The sequence below is a fragment of the Eleginops maclovinus genome, chromosome 6 (assembly GCF_036324505.1).
Source record: "Eleginops maclovinus isolate JMC-PN-2008 ecotype Puerto Natales chromosome 6, JC_Emac_rtc_rv5, whole genome shotgun sequence".
In the NCBI taxonomy this organism is placed as follows: Eukaryota; Metazoa; Chordata; class Actinopteri; order Perciformes; family Eleginopidae; genus Eleginops; species Eleginops maclovinus.
The window spans coordinates 12,330,236-12,351,773 of NC_086354.1; the positions used below are offsets into that span (position 1 = coordinate 12,330,236).

The 21,538-nt window shown below is 40.7% G+C and overlaps 1 protein-coding gene across 1 annotated transcript in view; it reads right to left on the bottom strand.

Annotated features, from left to right (window-relative positions):
• LOC134866179 (potassium/sodium hyperpolarization-activated cyclic nucleotide-gated channel 2-like) overlaps nucleotides 1-21,538 on the bottom strand; it is a 28,399-nt gene that overhangs the window by 4,905 nt on the left and 1,956 nt on the right. Inside the window, exons 2-7 of the mRNA XM_063886182.1 lie at nucleotides 19,583-20,006; nucleotides 17,166-17,327; nucleotides 10,084-10,302; nucleotides 920-1,066; nucleotides 426-666; nucleotides 169-333 (exon numbers count right to left, since the gene is read on the bottom strand). Of these exons, the coding sequence (XP_063742252.1) occupies nucleotides 169-333; nucleotides 426-666; nucleotides 920-1,066; nucleotides 10,084-10,302; nucleotides 17,166-17,327; nucleotides 19,583-20,006 (1,358 nt within the window). The remainder of the gene's footprint in view (nucleotides 1-168; nucleotides 334-425; nucleotides 667-919; nucleotides 1,067-10,083; nucleotides 10,303-17,165; nucleotides 17,328-19,582; nucleotides 20,007-21,538) is intronic.

Here is a 21,538-nt window from a genome sequence, read left to right on the forward strand (position 1 = left end):
GGGTTCATTTTAGCATTTGTATTTGGTCAAATAGAACAGTGTGCAGGGATTTAGAATTATACAATAGAGATGTATACAATTATGTTCCAGTTATATGGTTGACTGCATCAACATGTTCATATTTCAGCCTCTAATATTATGTGTGCATGCCCTGGAAGAACTTTTTACCTATTCGGTCAAGACGATCAATGGCAACAGTCTCAAAGGCGCGTCTCATCATGGGATATTCTTCCAGCACCTCATTGAAGTGGTCCACAGACAGTGAGTATAGTCGACAATAAGTCTCTGCTCGCACGCTGGCTGTTCGCCGACCTCTCGTCAATAAACAGATCTCTGAAACCAGGAAGGATAAAAATGCATCAGGATTTTTTTTAAAAGCTTCAAATGGCACAACCTGAAAAAAACTATGCCACAAACTGTCCTACCTCCAAAGTAAGAACCATCAGAGAGTTTCATTGCCAGAGTGCCCTTAGTGATGACGCTGCAGACTCCGTGCTGAATGAAGTACATCTTTTTCCCAATGGTGCCTTCCCTTATTATGTAATCATGCGGCTGGAATACCTCAAAACGCAGCTTGGTCAACATGGCCGTCACAAAGTTTGGCTCTGCGTTGGCAAATAGCGGCATTGACGCCACCAGCTTGCGACAGTTGAAGTTAACAATTTCCTAAGAAGAGAAATTGTGTTGGTGAGTAAAATCTGTCAAATGTTTGACTTATGCTACACACAGCCTCCCTCTGCATGCAGGAAGTCAGGGACTTGAGTATAAAATACAGTAACAACAACCGAGGGCTAGCAACAAGTACTGAGGCTTTTTTTCAGATTCAAACATGACAAGATCATGACTGATCTTAGGTTTCTCAGACTCAAAAATAATCTTATAGTACAACATATCATGTGCATTTTCTGTTTTGTCTTACCTCTCTGAGGGGCTCACTGAGTTCTCCTAAAATGCTCTCCTCATCAAACATCTTGCCCTGGTATCTGTGCTCGTAGTAGTCATGGATTTTCTGTCGGAAGTCCGCAGGCAGCTTATGGAAGGACATGTACTGCTCCACTTGTTTGTACTGAGAGAGAGCAGGGCAGACAGAGGAAATATTATGTTAATGCAGTACACATAATAACTTTTTCTTACCCTGTAACAATGTTTAAATGTATTGTCCCTTTTGAAGAGTACATCTGGAGATATTCTGTGTTTGTCTTAATGTGTTAAAAACTCCATGAAGAGGATCTTAAACCTAAAGTGCATTGATCCCTTTCTGTGTTGTCAAAGCCTGATATATTCGACTGTGCCAAAAGGCTCCTTTGTTGTCCAAAGAAATATTTAAAAAGATCAATGAGCCACACTTTTGCTTGGGGTGACATGTTCTTTTTTTTATGATGAAAATGGGCACTGAAGTGCTTTTTATAGTTAATCCAAAACCAGCATCCTGCTGCTGCTAAATGCTCGCTGCATCCAAATTTGTATTTCTTTGTATTTATCTAATGCATTATTTACTCCTTTTCCAGTAGGATTGGCTAAAAACCACAGTACCAAGTCTTTTGATAACTATTTAGTATTTTTTAGAAAAAATGTAATCATGTATTAGCTAAACACTATAGACATTGAAAGAATAAATGGATCAGATATTGTGCACAGCAAATTTAAACACTTCTGTTTCACACACAGCAGAAAGTAATGCCAACAAGAAAGTATGCTGAGATCTTTCAAATATGTTTGTAAGCATCCACCTCAAAAGCACAGCAACATATATTTATTCCATATGACATTTAGGGAGCTGTTACACATTTGTTATGTGAAGTTCACTGATTCCTACACTCAGAGTTGGCAGTCCAATGCAACAGCCTGGCAGTAAATCTCACGCTCATGATGGTTATAATGTTCATTTTTTTATTGAAACTGTATTACAGAAGTCCCTGATTCAGATATATGGACGTCTTGGAGGCTGTAGCTCACAGTGCTGTTGGAATTTATTACATTATCCTCAGAGATTTTCTTGTATTTTATTTTTGGGTAAACCATATATTACAGTATAAACACCTCTCAGTGTAATGCAATAAATGTCAACAGCACCATGAGCTACATTCTCCAAAAAGAATTGCAGTTTACCAAGGAAAATCAACAAGGGATGTCTCCAAGGATAATACAACAGCAGTTTACCCATATGTTTTCCAGTGGGTCAACAAACACAAAACAAACAACACAAAATAAAACAAGCACATGACCTTCAGCTGTCAACTGAAATGAACACACTCACCCTTTAATCAATGCTACCTTGAAGCTGATCAATGTCAGCTCAATAGAAATTGAAGGGGTCTAACAAGGCAACACAAACAATCTGTTGTTGAAATAGGTTGATCACAATCCATCCAGAGGTACTAAGAAGCCAAAAAACTGTACAGCTTTCCTATGGAGAGGGGAGTGATGCATGTGGTGAAGAACAGAACAGACCGTTAAGTATTAACAGAAATATTATTTTCTTATATTTTTCCTGTGTGCATTTCAACCAAGCTCAAGTGTAAAGGTGCATAAGAGACACGCACCTATAATGTATTGTGCCAGCTGGCGTCTCCTGACAATGTGTTCAGCAGGTTTGTTTTGGAGAAGCGAGAATGCCCCACAACTGGAGGGTCCCAGGTTCCGTTCTAGTGATGTTGCATCAGCTGTCCCGTCATATCCCCCAAGGAAAACTGTGAAGTCCACCTGCTCACCCACTGAGAGCTCTGAATCCTCTACAGATTCAGACACATGTCTTGCTTGTATAGACTGACTTTCCAAAAGAGAGAAATATTTGGCGAACAAAGATTTCTAGTTGTTCTTCACTGAATACTCGTGTACACAGAAGAATCCTGTAGCACAGGGCAATAAATCCCATCTTTCATGACAGCATAACACTACACTGCTACACTACACAGCAAAAAACATCCAACTATATGTAATAAACAGACCTGTCCGTGTGTGTGTAATTTCACATAATTAGGGTCCCATTAGCAACCGAAAGTAAATGATCACACAACTGCAGATTTGATACAATTGTACTTCAGTATTGGACTTAATACATTTATTTTCCACTATATAGGATTTACTTCTGTGCAGTCAGAAAAGAATTACATTTTGATCACCGTTTTATTTAACATGAAACACTACATTTGGGTTTAAAGTTCAGACTCTCAGTTTTAATTTGAGCGTGATAAAATCCATATCAGATGAACCGTCTCAAGTCGTAACGTTTTATTTATGTGCAGCCATTCCATTTAGAGAGACTGAAAGGAACAAGTTAACATAAACCTGAATCAGGTCTTCCTATTTCATATTTGGCTGAAAATCCATTGCTGTCAATGGCTGCCTGAACTTTATGACCTGAAGACATCGGCAGACACACTTGGCACCCTCCCCGGTGATGCACTGCCAAGTGTGTACTCCTCAGTTCTTGGTAATTTCAGGAGCTTTTTAAACTCAGTGTGTTATTCAGCAAAAGAAACACATCTGGAGTGAGGTATGTTTAGTCACATCATCCAGATGAACTGCTCTTAAATTTGGGGGGATTATAAAATGCTGCACACTGTCTATGGATGTTAACAGTGAACACAAACTGTTAACCCCATCATCACCAAGGTTGTTAGACATTTAAAGTTTTGGATGATTCGTATATCTGTGATAACTTTAGAGATTTCCTGACTTTTCATATTGTCCAATATGACCAATTTCATCAGCCTAATATGAGTTTAATTCACATAAAGTTAAAATTATTACTGTAAAAGCTCTAATACTGGCTTCTCCCATAATGAATAGTAGGTGGTAAATCCCTGAAGACTGTGTCTATATTCTATTTCAAATCCAAAGTGCTAGATTACAGAACAAATACTTTCTGAACTGTATGTAGGTTTGAAGCTACCCCATGCTGTGCCTGCAGAGGGGAGGTATGCAGTGACCCCTCAAAGCGAGGCAAGAAAAGTATTGTCAGTCTGCCCAAAAGAAGCTAAGTGTGTTTCTCCCACGCTGCTTCCTTCTGCCATGTAACATAAACATAAATAAAGGGACCATAAATGCAACATTTGAATTATTCAGCAATTAAGCTAAAGTCTCCCAGGCAGTGGTTCAGCTGCACAGCTCCATGATGGAGTTAGACAACACACGTCTCACCTGCATGTGTGACTCTGCTTCCTGACATCTGCAGATGGAAAGCGGCCTGAAGAAATGACCCAGTGTCACAACTCTTTACCCAACGTGTCAAAGCTAACACTGCAGCTGCTGAGGCTTTCATAAGGTGGAAGTGCTGATTGTGAACAAAGTATAGGTGTGGGGCGTTCTGGCAGCCAGGGAAAACCTCACACTCCCCGCAGAGATGCAGTCGCCAAGCAGCTGTGGTTGGACTGCGACTCGGCCATGTCTGAATTAATGAGGCAGCAAAAGCCTATCTGGTTGATCTTGGATGGTGGCATTTAATGACTTGACTTTAAGAGCCATGACACAGTGCAGCGTATCGATCATCACCAAGCCAACCTGAAAACCCTCCAGTGTCACAGAGGAGGAGAGAGGGCGTCACAGCACCCACAGGGAGCTGACGAGCACCCAAAGGAGAGGGGAAATGACATATATTTTCTGTTTCACATTGATGACACTGTATGCGGCAGTAAACGCTCCACTGACATTTTGTCTTCTAAAATGCTGCTTTTGGGGAAATGTATGCAGAGTTTTGTCATTGAATGATTATATATTTCCACTTATAAGCCCATTAACTACTTACACATAAACTTCCAGCTTTTAATGATATCCCACTCCTTCTCCTTATTTCCTTTTGCCTTATTTCCTGTCCTTGCCTATCATCTATGTTCCTTTTCTTTCATTCACATAACTTACCTTTTTCAGTTTCCTTTCCTATCTTCTCCTTTCTGTTTCTTTTCTTTCCTTATGTCTAGTTTTATTTTCCTATATCCTTTCCTTTCCTTTCGCTTTCCTCGCTTTCTTTCTTTTTTGCTTAGCTTCCTTTCCATTCCCATCCTCTTATTTCCTTTCCTACAACCTCTACCCATTGGAAATTCTAATTCTGGGTTCATCCCAAACGCCCATGTATAATTCATTCACTTAATTCCATGCTAAATCGGCTCATTATATTATGCAGCACATTCACCAAAGAGAAGAACATCAGATAGTGATAAGTCAGAGCTTGCCTTGTTCTTCTTAAATTGGGAGATGTGTACACAGAGAGGAACAACACACCATGGGGTCTCACACAGTACAAAGTCGTATTAAATGAAATGAGGCTTCTGAAGAAACACTGATATTCCTGTAATTCGGTTAAAGGCAGGGACGACCAAAGGAGACTGATTAATAAGGGTTTGTTAATCAGACACACTTTGTACGAGTGAATATCATGAGCTGGGACTAGGGGTGGCTGTTTTTGTTGTAGTCATTGGCGGAGGAATTTCTTTGGCCACTATATCTGCAAAGTCAGGCTGAACCTGGATAATTGGAGCGATCAGTTGCAAGCAATCTGGCTTAAAGAAGACAGATCACTGTTGTTGGTGGTGGCAGCGGCACGCAGAGGGAGAGGGGGAGGAGGGGTAGAAGGTAGAAAATAATCTCGTACACGGTATTTTGCCACATCATGCTAGAGAGCTCAGACTAATGTCTGCCCTCTGTCTTACTTATTAAGATTAGTCTCTACCACTACAAGAGAGGAGTGCTGAATTAATTTGAAAACCCTGTGAAGCCACTGATGGACATGATTATCGATGCAAAATGTGTATCTGTGCAGCGTTATATAACTAGACTACTGTCTGCTGCATATCTAGGCATACTGTTTGATGTAAAGGGGAGGAATGTATGCCAATAAGGCTTTGTAAAAGGTTATTTTCACACTTCCTTGATAACTGGAAGTGATGTCACAGCTAACGCTGTGTGATTTCAGTTATATATACATCCCAGAAAGAAATGAGCACAAATTTATTCTGAATGCACTAAATCAAGTCACTGATAAATTCCCTGCACACCTATACAGGAGTTTCAACTTATTCTGGTTTATAAAACCAAACAGATATGAATGACAATTTAAGGGACATATTCACCCACCCCAACAGGTGCATCAAAACTAACACACGGGTCAGATATTCGCATTCACATCATATTGTTACACCATAAATATAAGTACTGTGTCGGAAAAATCACTAATGCCTGCCTCCGAGTTGACATTGTCAGCGACATTTGGTGAAAAGAACTAAACAAGTGTTAACAGACTGCTAGCAAAAAAGCAGCCTGCAGAAACACTATCCAAAGGTGTTGCATTTCAAAAGAAAATCCAATATTAAAACCAATAAAATGCAATTAGCTAATTATAAAACTAGTGTTTTTTTTAATCTTGTTGTACACACATAATATACCAGACTAATTAAGTGAAAACACCTGTGAGTCTGTGTGTGTGTGTGTGTGTGTGTGTGTGTGTGTGTGTGTGTGTGTGTGTGTGTGTGTGTGTGTGCGTGCGTGCGTGCGTGCGTGCGTGCGTGCGTGCGTGCGTGTGTGTGTGTGTCTGTGTGCACCATGAAGTGTGAAGGGCCTTTAATGCTGCATTTTCTAGGGACATCACAGCGTAGCATAAAATGTGATAATGTCAGAATCACAAAGTCAAAATCACAAAACACAATGCACCAAAGAGTGTTTCCACTCTCATAACAAAGCAGCTGTGAGGGTCAGACATAACATGAATTTTACACGAGCAGTGATCATCGGAAACACACCGACAGATTTGTCTGTTGTTGTCTTTGTTTCCAAATGTGCATTAAAGGTGGCACAAGTGAGATTTGTTTCTATTGTCGATGTTCACTTTCGCTGTGTCATTGTTACATGTATAAATGAAAAATAGGTCTCTGAACCAAAGCCACCAATCCAAATTCTGGCTAAATTTAACCAGCATGCATTGTGAGTCTGACATTACTGCCGGGCTGAAATGGAAACCTCCACAGAACGCTAACTCAAGCCTCACTGGGGCTGTAACAGACTGCCAGCAGACTTGTTTTGCTAACACTCTCCAAATGCTAAAAATGTCACTCACAGTCCTATCCGGAGGCGTGGCAAATTCACCCGGCAGCATCGAATCATCCTCCCTGGCATGGCTGGCACTTTGCAAGTTTTTTAATTTATTTAAATACACACATCTTCAGCTGAAATGCTAATCCTCACGGAGCAGCGGGAGGAAAAGAAAATCTGACAACTGGTCAGAAAAAAAGGGTTCTGGGGTAATGCACTTTCCTACCCTCAGCAGATACAAAAATATTTTCTGAGGGTTGAATGAATCGGCACAGACCCCACAGCATTATGAACACATTTCCTTATGTAAAAGCATTTATGTTTCTTATTTCTTAAATTATCCTCAGACTGAATAAAAATTACAGGACGTTTGAGGATTATACACACTTATAAAACTCATTACAGCTCTTAAACATGAGACCTAGTGCTTGTAGTGCAAATCTAACTCAGTATTTAAAACCAGATTAATGGTTTTCTTGCACAGAAGCTGTCATTTACTGTGGGAGAAACTCTTTCTTACAGACCACACACTATGGATTTTTCTCCAGCCTTTTAACCCCCATCCTCCTGGAAACACAGTAAAGACAAGAGCAACAGTAAGCTCTCAACTTGCTGATATGTTGTTTTCTAAAGCATTTATTGGAAATGATTTATACCCAAGTGACCAGCCACTTGGAGGAAAAAAACCCACGGGAAGTTCCTAACAACGCCAGGCAGACAAAATGCAGACATAACACTAAACATTGAGATATAGACAGTGCTCAAATAACTCACAGTGCACCAGGACTTGTGCCGACAACAAGGCCCTACCATCTCCCACAGGTTTCCCCTCCCCCCTCTCTTTGCTCCCTGTAGCAGACAGTTAGCAGTAGCACTGCACCTCTCAAGGACACACCACCATCAGAGAGAATAAAGAGAGGGGGGAGGAAGAAAGAGAGAGCAGAGAGAGGAGGGACACAGATAAGAGGGAGAGCAAAATATCAGGTAGAGGTATTTAAATAAGGTTGAGCGGAAGAAAAGAAGTGAGATAATGCAGAGAGGGATGGTTGAAGATGCATACCGGTTGATACAGAGTGCGGGTACCAGTGAGTGAGTGATCAGGAAGAAGGGAGATTGAGAGAGATCGAGAGAGAGAGAGGCAGCCATGGTTGCTCACGTCACCTTCAGGATGACATTGGCAGGACACACAGGTCTGCTGCCTCATCAATTCTACTGCTGTCCAAGGGGACATCATATCACACACACACTCTCTCTCTATGTCTCGTTCTCTCTCTCACATCAGCCCCCCCTCCACACACACAAATGCCCAGCCCCTGGCGACGTGGCTCTACCTGGCCGAACACACCCGCAGCCTCTGATTGGCTGCTGAAAGCCAGTAACACTCCCCCTGCTCCCTGGCCAGCGAAACTCTGCTTGGAAACAGGGAGGCTGCGCCGCTACCACCACAGGCCACTTCTGCAGCACTGCTCTGATCCCCATCCTAGTTTCAAAAGATGACCAATTGGCAAACACAAAGACCAGCTAATGACAATATACTGTACATTAGTGTTTAAACAGTATCTGATAGAGGTCATAACCCAAAAGAAAGTGACCTGATGTTGCTCTGTGCTGTTCCTCCAAAATATATTCCTGCATTTTAAATAAATAATTAATAGATAATGAAAACAAAGTTAAATCAGATGCAGTCACAGACAAAAACAAAGAAGGAGAAATGGAATCACCTGAGATTATTTTTTTATCGACCACAGAGGAACAGACCAACCAGTCTGGCATTCAGTACAAACTCCCACTGTGCAGCAACACATGGTTGAAAGTGATTCCACTTTTCCAACCCCTGATACAGAAACCCAAACGTAACGTATCAGCATCATTACTTACCAGTGATCTTCTATTCACAAATATACATGTAAAATTACTTTCAAGGTAAAGTGAGGCTGCAACAACTATGTGAGATATTCATACATCTTTTTGGGCTGGTTAAGGTCATCTTTAATAAAACATAACTTCAAACTCATTTAAGCATTTAATGTTGCTCAAAATGTAATAATATTTTTTTCATTCTTGCATCTCTCAAAAGACCTAAACCTTAAATAGCAGATCACTCAGAGAGCACAGACATCTGTCAATCCATGCCCTATCTAGCATTGTTTACAACTAAAAAATAAATGAGTGTGTTCCCCTTTGATTTGGATCCCTTTACAATTGAATGGGTTCTTTTATGGCTGAAGCAACACCCCCAAACTAAGTTTCAAGAAAATCCGACCAGTAGTTTATTTCATTTTTGCTACAGTTGGACGAACAAACTTAACAGAACAAAATTAACTATTTAGCAGAAGTTACTATATGGACTTTTGACAACAAATCTGTAACTTTGGTCATGAAGGTCATATTCTCACAAAAATCACACTGGTGTTATTCTGCTTTAGTTTAAGCAAACAAAAGCATTTTACTTTAGATTCATGGCGTATAAAATGGCAGGGGTGCTTTGAAATCTGGCAGAGCTGTCGTTATTGCTGCAGGAATCGGCCCCCTCTGTGTAACTTTGGACCATGATGGTCATAATCTCACAAAATGACATCGGTGTTAGTTATTACCTTATTGTCCGACCAAACAGAAGCATTAACTCTGGGGCTATCAGGTGAAAATTAAAGGAGTGCTTCATAATCTGGTAAAGCTGGTGTTATTGCTGCTGGATTTTGCATCCCCTCTGTAACTTTGGCCAGGATGGTCATCATCTCATCAAAATCACACCGGTGTTAGTTATCCCCTCTAGTTTAATTGAAGAGCATTTAAAATGTGCTGGTAGGGGATTTCACCCTCTCTCCAGTCATAATGCTAAGCTAAGTTAGCCCTCTGGTGATGAAAGCTTCATTTTTAATGGACACAATTGCACCAATACTCTTATCTAGGTCTCAGCTAGAAATGAAATAATTCTCAACATGTCGAACTTTTCCTGTGATGGGAAATAAAAGTCAAACACTTGAGGTCAAGCGGTTAATAGGAAAGAGCCAAAGGGTGAGAACATGGGACGGATAGAGGTGATTTAATGAAGCTGCTCACCTTTTCCTGATACTGCCGTCTGGAGGAGTCCAGAGACTGGATAAGAGCTGTTGCATGGCCAATGAAAACAGCATAGCAAGTAGCTCCTACAATCATACTCAGCATGGTGAGCCAGATATCTGAGAGACTCTCCGGGGCCTGCCGGCCATAACCGATGCACAGCATGTGGCTCATTGCCTTGAACACAGCGAAGGAATACAGCTCTGACCAGGTATCATTCTGTGGAGAGAGAGAAAAGGTTGATAAGCAAACAATTAAAGACAACAATGTTATATAAAAAGGCATGTTATCAGGGAGAGCGGTGGCAGAGAGTAGGCCACCAGAAAAAAAACGTTCGGGACAGTAAGGTCGTGGAATAGCTCTTATTCAAATGAGAACTCCAGGGACAGAGAAGCATTAGAAAGAAAGAGGGATGAAGTAAAAACGACATCAGGGGAATCCTTTGAGGCCTAAACAGTAAAATAGAGGTGGTTCAGAAATTATTTTCTCAGAGAGGAATGATAATGAGAGGTCATTAAGTATGCCCTTTCAGAACTGTGAGAGTAGGAATCTACTCCGGGCAGCCGCCACCAGGCAGCTTGTGTTGAGCATAAGGAAGGGGAAAGCCTCAGGTCGTAAGGTACAAAAACATCAGGGGCATAGTTAATGTTGTACGATTACTTTGAAAACATCGAATCAACACTTTTCTAGATGTAAATAGTGGCTCTGTGTTTTTCCACTGTACAGATTTAGGCCAAACCTCCATTCTTCACACAGAAAGAGAGGGGTAATGAGCAATCCGAACAAGCTCCATTGATCTGATACCTTTGTCCAGCAGCTTCCTTTGTTTCCCTTCTTTCGTTCATTAGCTCTCAGCGGTGACTGTGGTGACCTCAACCTGAACAGACTGCTGATGCCAATTAATTCAAAGAAAAAGCAAAAGCCGGGGTTGAAGCCCAGATATATATTTTTTTGTCTTATTGAATTAATTCTACCAGGGGAACAAGAATCACTTGTAAAGAAACTGTATTATTAAAGCAGCTGAAAAATGAAGTTAAATACAGCCTCCTTCAAAAACCACTCAGAGCCCGGCTCTCTCCACACACACACACACACACACACACACACACACACACACACACACACACACACACACACACACACACACACACACACACACACACACACACACACACACACACACACACACACACACACACACACACACACACTTTAATAGAAATGATTTAGCCCATCATTTAATAGAACGATGGGCTAAACTAAATGAGTCCATCATTCTATTAAAGTCATTTTTCTGCAAAAACTTTTCATGAGTTGAGAAAAAGCTGATGTATCATTTCAAATTGGTAATTTGGAGGGTATTTAAACCTCTGGGAAATTGCCATGATGAAAAAATCTATAAAAGCTAAATATTGATTGATCAGTAATACAATAAATCATTAGAAAGACTAAAGAGCAAATAGACAAAGTAGATTAACAATACAACAGTCTTGTCTTGTGTCTGTTCTATGACGTTAAAGGGCAAGACACAGTGAGAGAAGCACCTCTACGTCACAAGAACAAAGAAAAAACTGACTCCAAAAATAAATACAGCTCCACCAAGTGGGCTGAGGCTAAATGGTGTATGTGAAAACAGCAAGAGAAACAGTGGAGTGAAACAGATTAAATAATATATGAATGATGAGCACTTTGATTCAGAAATAGCACAGACAAGGAGAGACTCCATATCCTTATAAGTCTCAACAGGCCTCCCCAGGGATTTCAGTTTGGGAACTCCGTTGCTTTATTGGTAATCACCGTCTCCATTAGCTGCAGATAGAGGGCTTGAAGTCGGCTCATAACGCAAAGGGTTTTAAACTAAATCTCCAGTGTCCTAAAAACGCCTTTTTTATGTGCGCCTCTGTGACCTTACTGTGCAGCAGGCCTCTTATCCCACATAAAACTGAACTCAAATGTACATTTGACCTGCCAAACAGAGTGACCAGATGTTAGATACAGTATATGCTTCCAGAATTGAAAATATAACAGCATTTGACTCTGAGTGTGTGTTAACCGTGAGCTAATAGCCACACTAGCAGCTCTTTGAGGATGTAATTCTCATCAGAAAACAACATGAAATATTAAGTATATTAGATCCAATATTTGGACAAAAGGTGATGACAGAGTAAAGCTATTTGTTCACACATGGCAAAGAGGTTCATCAAAAATGTATTGTGAGAATCAAAGTAAGCATGGCAGAGTTGTATGAGTGAGGAGCAAAAAGGTCATTTTTTCTGAAATCAGACCAAGTGTAGGTAAAGAGATATAAAAAAACACCACCCTTTTTTACAGTTATGCATTATGTAGTATGTTACTAATTTTAGTTTAAGGTCATCCTTCCTATAGTCACAAAAACAAACCACAAATGTTAACCTCGGGCACTAGAGGATCACTTAAAACATGTGGATTCATCCTCTGGAGAACAATCAATGTATAGGAATCCATCTGGTTTTTCAGTCCGCACCGAAGTGGTGGACCCTGTTACCACTCTCATCCGGTTACACTCGCCGGCTGCTCTGTGCTGGACTGATAGGTGCAGGGGGGGAAGAAATGACGGAGACAGGAAAGAAGCTGATAATGGAAAATGGAGTAACGTCAGATTGAATGAGCGACCTCTATGTGTGTCCAACTGCCGATAAGCTGGACAAATATCAAAAGATAATCTACACATGTAACAAAGCCTTCGCTGGCCCTGTCACTCACACACACACACACACACACACACACACACACACACACACACACACACACACACACACACACACACACACACACACACACACACACACACACACACACACACACACACACACACACACCAGGTGTAGTTTACAATGGCTTATCTGAGTTTATTGTACAGTCAGCTCCGTCTCATGCTCTCTCTGTCTCTGTCTCTCGGACTCACTGAGTGTATGTGGGGGGGCAGTATATTTGACATTACATTTTAAGGCCAAACGGAAAGTGGCACTCACAGTATTCGATCTATCAACAGGAACACTGTGTACTGGTCGCCTGGTTTATGTGGTTGTGTTTCATTAAGTTAAACCCTAATTCACACAATTTATAGTTGTTTTTACATTTCTATTTGTCCATGGATTAAACAGACAACATGTAACTTGTGTGAGCTTAAGACTGTTTCTTACTTAGTACATTTCCAGAATAGCTGTTTTCCCCCTACTTCCAGTATCTTAACTAAGCTGTTGTACTCCTTTAATACCTGCATGTGTAGATAGATGAGTTCAGCATTCCCAAGTTAAACAAACCCTTTCCAAGTACTATAATACAGAGACACTTAAATGATTAATTCTATTTCTGAAGGGGAACTCCAGTAAAATTGGGTTCACTGTTAAAAGCAAAAAGGTTTAATCAGAGGTAGGTTTTTAGCTTCATATAGAATATTTTTTTGTATAATGCAACTTAAAAGCTTAAATGCTCAGTAAATGCCCCCATCTTTTCAAACTCCATGACCCCAGTTTCTAATACAAGCTTTCAGGAATATGTTATTCTAAGCCGAGACAAGTGGCATTTAGAGGTTTTTTTACCTTACACAGCTCCCGTAGAGCAACAGAAAATGATTATTACCCTGACTGAAATAACCAATGTAAAATATGTTCGACTGTTATATATTCTTGTTAATGTATTGCTTATTTTCTCAGTGTGTAAATTCTATGAAGAATTTTGAAGGCTATCATACCTTTTAAACCAACAGTGTACAGGAACAGTGTGCAATACGAACCATTGTATAGCATAGTTTGCATTTAAGATCTTAAGGTAATCTTTAGAGAAGATTTCTCACTAAGATTTGATGACTTCTATTTTATCAATTGTGATATAGAAGCATTGCTTGTCATCAGCACTATGGAAACACATGAGTTCCTCTGGGACTGAGATAATCACATCCCGTTCTCTCCTCACCCAGAAAACAAACACCACCTATTACTGAGGATAGACAACAGCTTTTACTTTTCATGTTCATATGCTGTTGCATGCAGTGTGAGTAATCCAATTTGCAAGGTCCAGCAGCAGACCTGTAATACTGTTTGGTTAAACTAGGTGCAGTGAGTAAATAAAGTGATTTAACACAGTACGTAACAATTACCAGCTTATGTTCTTCGAGGTAGCAGACCACTGTACTGCAAAGCCCCCCCCGCTGATGGCAGAGAGGGATAATAAGACTGAGGCGTCTCTGTGATGTGGATACAGTGAGGGATGGGTACACACACAGTTGTAATTACAGAGTTGAAGCTATACACCCTGTGTCTGTCAGTTAGCACTGCTGTCACTATTATTATACAGTCGCCTCCAATGATGCAGCGAAGCTCTGCCATCAAACTGCATTGGAGACTAACTATATAGCTGACAAAGCTGCGAAGACCAAATGCTAAATATAATCTAAATACAATTAATGGATGGAAGTATGGGTGCACTGCAAAAACAACGAGGTATTACAAGTTTGACTGAATCCAATTACTGGTTGTAGGATGTCATTCAGAGTAACACAGTGTTCTCAACGCCCTCCATGGGTCCTGCCTCTGGGCCCCTTACCACCAGAGCCACTGTAGGGTGCGAGGCGTGATGGATGGCCTGGCTGCAACACAATGGCTAATGTTACAAGTTGTCAGCCACTCAATAGGAGGGCGGTCTCAGGTGGCTTTAGGCAGCCTGTACCATGCCAGAGCGGCCCTTTTTTGAGAGTGACGGCTCTCTGGAGACTGACTGTCTTTGAGCGTTCAGAGAAAGATAGCAGTTTCCTGACGGCCCCAAACTCCATCATCCTGGACTTCAAATTCTGCACACTTCACAAGGTTGTCTTCTTGTGAGCCATGTAAGTTAATAAAAGCAGATTAATTTATGTTGTCATGGAGTTTAGTTTTTTTTTTCCTGTGCTTTATAGGAGAAGTCAGCACTGTTTAGGTCATTTTTACACTAACTACATTAAATAAAATACTATATTAATAGTTTAAGATTAAAGCATATTTGTGACTTTATATGAAATATATAACCTTTGTTTATTTTCTTGATTAATTGATCAATTCACAAAAGCTGCATCTTCAATTGGCTTATTTTGTCTGACCAACAGTACCAAAAGCAGACACTTTTGGAAATAGGCTGAAACAACTTTACAGATTATCAGAATAGTTTAGTAGTTTTCTGTTAATTGACTGAAGAAAGAATTTTGCTAATTGTATTACCTTTTTCCTATAGATGAGTCAGTTTGGGCTTTGCTCTGTTACATTCAGAGTTGCTTTGTGGGTGTATCTCAGCAGAGGGCAACCAGTGGATCATTTTTGATAGTTTATACATCAAAGACTGGTTTGGAAATTATTAAGAGCCAGCCTTGGGGAGAGTGGACCCACTTGCTGTGGATAAAGTGTCTTAATGTCTGCATCCTGAGTATTGTAACATTAAAGTACACACGTTGAAATGTTATTTTTATTATCTTAAAGATAACACTAAAGTAATGTTGGGTGAATTGTATAAATAGCAGATGCCTCTGCTTATAGTACATGTTTATTTTCCTTACATCATTTCCCCATCAGCTAATTTTGATTAAATATCACATGATAGCACCATTCATCAAACCCAAAATGTGCCCTCATTATTGATGCTGAGATCCTGAGTCAATTATGTAATATATGGTTTTGTCAATACTGTCCAGCTCAAAATAGTACCATAAAAACTGCAGTGTGTCTGGCTCTGACACCTAAAGCAAAAAGCCTTTGACAGACATGAAAGAGGGGACATTCATCCTCCTCACCACATTAACTTGTTCAAACAGTAATTAGTTTTGTAGAGCAATACAAAACAACAGTCACTGCTTCCATACAGGAAATACTTCAAAATGTACAAGTTGCTGTGGCAGGCAGGATGAATGTAGAGAAGCGGGACCCAATCTTTTTAAAACCCCATTTGGACCTGTGCCTCATGTCTGGGTTAGTGTGGTCTCCCCTCACTCAGTAAAAGGCTGGGCTCACAGGCAGGACCTATAAACATGCAGCTTTTATCTCTCTGAGAGAGACATGGCAACAAAGAACCCAGCTGCCGGGCCCTATCCCCCATCCCTTTGTTTTCCTCTTTTATCTTTCCTGTCATCATCCCACCATGCTGAAGAGGAGCGACAGAGGGATCCAGAGGTGCTTAAATCTCTGGTTTCTTTTTCACGGCTCTCTCATTAGTTTCACACCGGCTGCAGAGGGCTTAGATTGATGGAAATTACACTATTGCCGCTAATCTAGAGGACCCCTTCACTTTAGACAGCAGAATGGCCGTAGAGGTGTAAATGTGAGTCCACAACTTGGTTAAAGACTGAATTAGTTGTTGCATTAGTTGCAAGAACATTTTGTACAGACATTGTTGCTCCCCAAAGGATGAAGCCTACTTTGATATATAAACTCTAATCACCAATCTCCAATCGATAGACTTTGATGTTCTCCTTGCTTTTCATGTTGCACTCACATCAGGTCTTAATTTAATTTGTTCAACATGTTTGAATATACCCAAGAAGGCTGCCATTATGAGGTTTAGTGCTGAATAGATAAAGTTAGCATGCTAACACAGCAAACTAAGACAGTGGACGTCATAGACATTATACCAGATAAACATCAGCGTATTAGCATTATCATTGTGAGCATGATGATGTAAGCTTCTATGTGTGTGGCTGTAGACTCTTAGTCTTGTTTCAAATTACAAATGTCCATCTTTGAGAATGACCCATATTCCTCCAATAGTACAAGATACTTACAACCAACAGATTTATTTTTGTGCCAAAAAAAGAAGGAGTTGACAGGGAAATAAACCCAATTTTTCTGGTGCAAAAGTTCACACAGAGATTTGAGGCTTTCCTCCAAGAGAAAGAGTTTATCAGGGTCCCAAAATATTGATTGACATTCAGACAATATATTCTGAAGGCGGTCAGAAACTTTAATCAATATTCTGTGACCAACGTTAGGTCTTTGCCAATCAACTCAGAATAAAAGATGCTAATCCAGTTCTGGGGGGATATGTGCAATCGATATGCATAGACATGATTCCCTATTACATACCTCCATCTTGTTGAGGGACACCCAGCAGTCTGAGGGGAAGTCCTGCAGCATGGGAACCAAGAACTGTAGGCAGCCGTCCCAATGACACAGCAGCAGCATCATACCAATCAGGTTAAAGATCCGCATCACCGCACTAGCAAGGTCATAGGTCATGTGGAAGATCTGTAGACAACAAGACAGGAAGTGGGGGTTACATTGTACATGTGGAGATAGATAATATAAAAAAGGAATGATCCAGGAAATTCTGCTCAAAGAAAGTTGAAAAGCTATTGTATAGAGTTAAAAATAGAGACAGTTCAACAACCCATACAGAGCAGCAAAAAGTTTGAACTTTGGAAAGCTCCATGGACCTTTTTTACTTTTTTGAACTCTTCAAAATACTTTATCAATCCAAGGCGGATATAAGGTTTTATGACAGTTGCTTCATTTAAGAGTTGGTAAATATATATTTAAATATATGAAATTCCCTACCAAAAAGCACTTTCATTAGTTGTTTTTTTTTTAGGACAAAGAGAGAATATGTAGGATTTTGATAAATGAACTCAGGGAATATGGCTTCCATTTTTCAACTTTGTCAATGACTTTCCACTAAGCTCCTGTATTATACCAAGTTAGATTAATGAGCAGGGGAGACAAGTTCACATCAGTCCCACATCAAACACAGCAGGAGCATTTGTTACACAGAGACACACAACATCAATCAGAGGCTTAAACATGAAGACAGAGTCCAGTCACACACACAAAACACTCACGCAAGCCCGCAGGCACAGTGATACACTAAAAACACAAACAGACATGCCAACACGCTCACATACACAAATTCACACAGAGTGATGGACACGGACCATCATGATCCTTAACAACTGTGAGTCTATGTCGTCTCACACATCAATCATAGTGAGTCACTGGACAGACACTTAGGCCAATCATCTATCACCTGACTGACGGACAAACCTCCCTTCGCTGGTGCTTTATGGCTGCATGCTAATCTTTATTAGGTCAAGATCGGAAGAAATCACAAAACTTTTCATTGTAAGAAGGTCTGTTAAATGGGTCATTTCTTACTTGGTGTAGCAGAGGGATAAGTGATGCTCTGTGATGGGAGGGATGAGACTGGACATGAATCCCATGTGCTGATCTTTCTAAATGTCACTTTAACCTTTATAGGGTTTTCACTGTCAGTTGTTATCAATCAACAACTGACAAACTAGAGTAATTTGTCATATCATTTTCACTGAGGATGGATGAGAGGAACTGTACTACAAATGGTCCTGTTCTAATGGCGATGTTCAGCAACACAGACAGCTCATAGTAAGTTACAGGAATTCAAAGAAGCTAAGAGCTGAGTTTCTTTGATTATTTACCATGACATATAATGCCAAAACAGCCTGGGCTTTGAAACTGGTCCTTTCCTTTGTGTCAGTGTCTCACTCTCCATCCCGTCTCCCCTCATTCTCCATGCATGGCAAGTATCACTTCCCATCATGCACCACTGTATGTGTATGTGTGTGTATCCCATCATATCTTCAGAAATCCAATTATCCAAAGGTCAAGTTTGCAGCCGAGCCCCTCTGCACTGCTCACCACTGCAAAATGCCAGCACAAGGCTGCCTATACTAGCATAAACTTAAAGTTGAGTGATCTTGTGACATTGTTGGACTTCCTGTCTGCCAGTTAGCTCCCTTTCATTATAGAGAGACGTCCGATGGAGAAGCTGGACCAGAGCCCCGACAAAGTGCATCCTTCACAGGGTAAATAAAAGCTGAGTGGCCAGGAAGTGCAGGACTGTGTCATTGAGTTCTGTCTACTAGAAATGGGGACTACCTAGCAACTGCACCCATCTTCACATCCAAAATCAGTCAGGCCTATGAGGAAATACCAGCTTACTTAACCTCTCCGATCCTTTTAAATGAACAATTACTGACATACCTAATCGCATTCAACAGCCCCCTAGTGCTGCATATTATCATCACCCACCACCCCACCTGCTCTTCCTCTGGCACCTTAATTGATTAAGTGTGTTTGCACTGGTAATAGGCTGCTTATTAGACTGCCTGGTACCGCCTGTGGGACTACCAGGTCAGACAGAGACACAGAGGGTAAGGGGGGGTTTGTGTGACAATAACATTAATTAGAATGCAAAGTTTGTTAAAGCTCAAACATCCTGCTGACATTTTACATTTCTCACCAGGTGGCAGGTGAGAACATTAATATGGAACGTGCCAGCGGAGGAGAGCAGGCCGCTTGGACCAGACAAAGAAGCAGATTGTTGCTTTGATCACAAGCCAACATCAGCATATTGGAGGCAAACCAGTGACCTTTTATCACAGACTACATTGGGTTTTGTGTCTCAGAGTTGTGTGATTGGAGTTGATATAATATTTACTGAGGGACACTCATGAATTGTACCCTCTTACCTCTTCCCATTGGTGAATGTAGCGTATTAATCTAGAGAGCCTCAACAGCCTCAGAAGACTTAAGATCTTGGTAAAGCGGACGATCCTCAGGGCCCGAGCAGTCTTGTACACCTCCGAGTCGATCCCTTTCTCCACTATGAGGAATATGTAATCCACTGGGATGGAGGACACAAAGTCTACAATGAACCAAGTTTTTAAGTACTTTTTCTTAATGGTTTCAGGGTCCAAAATGATGTCTGAATTGTCCTCAATGATGATTCCTGTGCGAAAGTTTAGCACCAGGTCCATGAGGAAGAAGGTGTCTGAGACCACGTTGAAGATGATCCAGGGTGTCGTGGTCTCGTCCTTGAAGAAGGTGATGCCCACGGGGATGATGATCAGGTTGCCCACCATAAACAGCAGCATTGTGAAATCCCAGTAGAACCTAGCAGGTGCGTGCATGACAGTGTGTTAACATGTGAGTATGTATGTGTTGAGGGGAAAAGGGGTGAGGGGGAAAAGACAAAAACATAGTTAGATAAGAAAAGAGAGTTGCTTTGGAAAGCCGATAGGCAAAAGAGACTTACTAACTGAAGATGGGAAAGAGTAAACGAAATCTTCACTTTGCCTGCCTAAACATGCAGAGAGTAATGAGATGAACTTACTTTTTCCACACTTAGATAATTGGTCATAAGACATTTCTTTATGCATTATTCCTTGAATGCAAATAACGACTACTCCAATTATCTCGGCTCCTGGCTACTTTATTTCTGTACTAAGGTTTTCTAGGACTGACTGAACTTAATGTTCTATTTTAGCTGAATTTTAAGGGTTCAAATGATGGAAGATCCTCCTTTTTTATCCCTTCTGATTTGTTCACATTGGCCTGGCTAAAAATTACTGCACTATAGTGTATTTGTAAAAATAAAAAATAAATAAATACAGGGAACTATAATTGCAAATGTCTTCCCTATGATTTTTATCTTTCTTTTTTATTTATTTTTGACCTTATGTAGAAAAGTGTTGTAGCAATAATTCTTCCTTTTTCCACGGACTGAGCTGGCACATTATAATATTTCACATTTTTATAACGTAAAGGTCTATTGTTCTTTATGTTGATCATGTTCAGTGTTAGACCTCATATAAACAAACTAAAGTAAAACACAGATAAGACCCAAGTAGCTGCAGTTATACTTGTTGTTTGAACCCTGATTACAACCATGGTCTCCGAGACTCCAAAGAGAAGTCGTTTTCTGACATTTTCTATGGCAGACCAAATTAGGCGGCGCATACATTTAAAACCGTTCTGAAGTGTTGCACTAGAAACATCCGTGACTTGAGCTGTCAATGAGGAACAACACAATATTATGTTTAATTCATCACATACCAAGACGGCAACAGTCTAACTATCTACTGCTATGTTTGATGTGGCAGTTTGGTGGAGGGAGTACACAGAATAAAGTGGTGTTTGAGCCCGTGACAGGAAGCTCTGCAGGACAGGTGCAGCGCTGAGTCATTACACTGCGACTTATGCAACAAGCTGCTCCACTTCACGACAATAACAATAACCATCCCATGATAATATTGAAGCAACTTTAACTATGCAGTACTTAGGGGGAGATACAGATGCACCCCGTGTGAGCTAGCATGGTAAAGAAATGTGTCCACCTGTCGTTAAATAAAACATCTGTCTGAACTTTAAGCTTCAGTACTGAGTCGGCGTTATGTGAGAAATAGGCCAAACATGAATGTCGCTGTAAGGGGGGGCAGGGGGTTAAAGGTAGCGTTCAGACGCGCAAGACGACTCCAAATTATTCGGGAGCTATCCCCTCCTTCTGGGGCTGAAAGCAAGCAGCTCATCCCAGGGGACAACTTCCACATTTTCTGACCTTAATACAATTAAGCGACAAATACATGTTGAGAAAAGGATTATAGGCTAATTCAACAAGCCCGAGTCACGAGGAGCCTTCGTGCCTC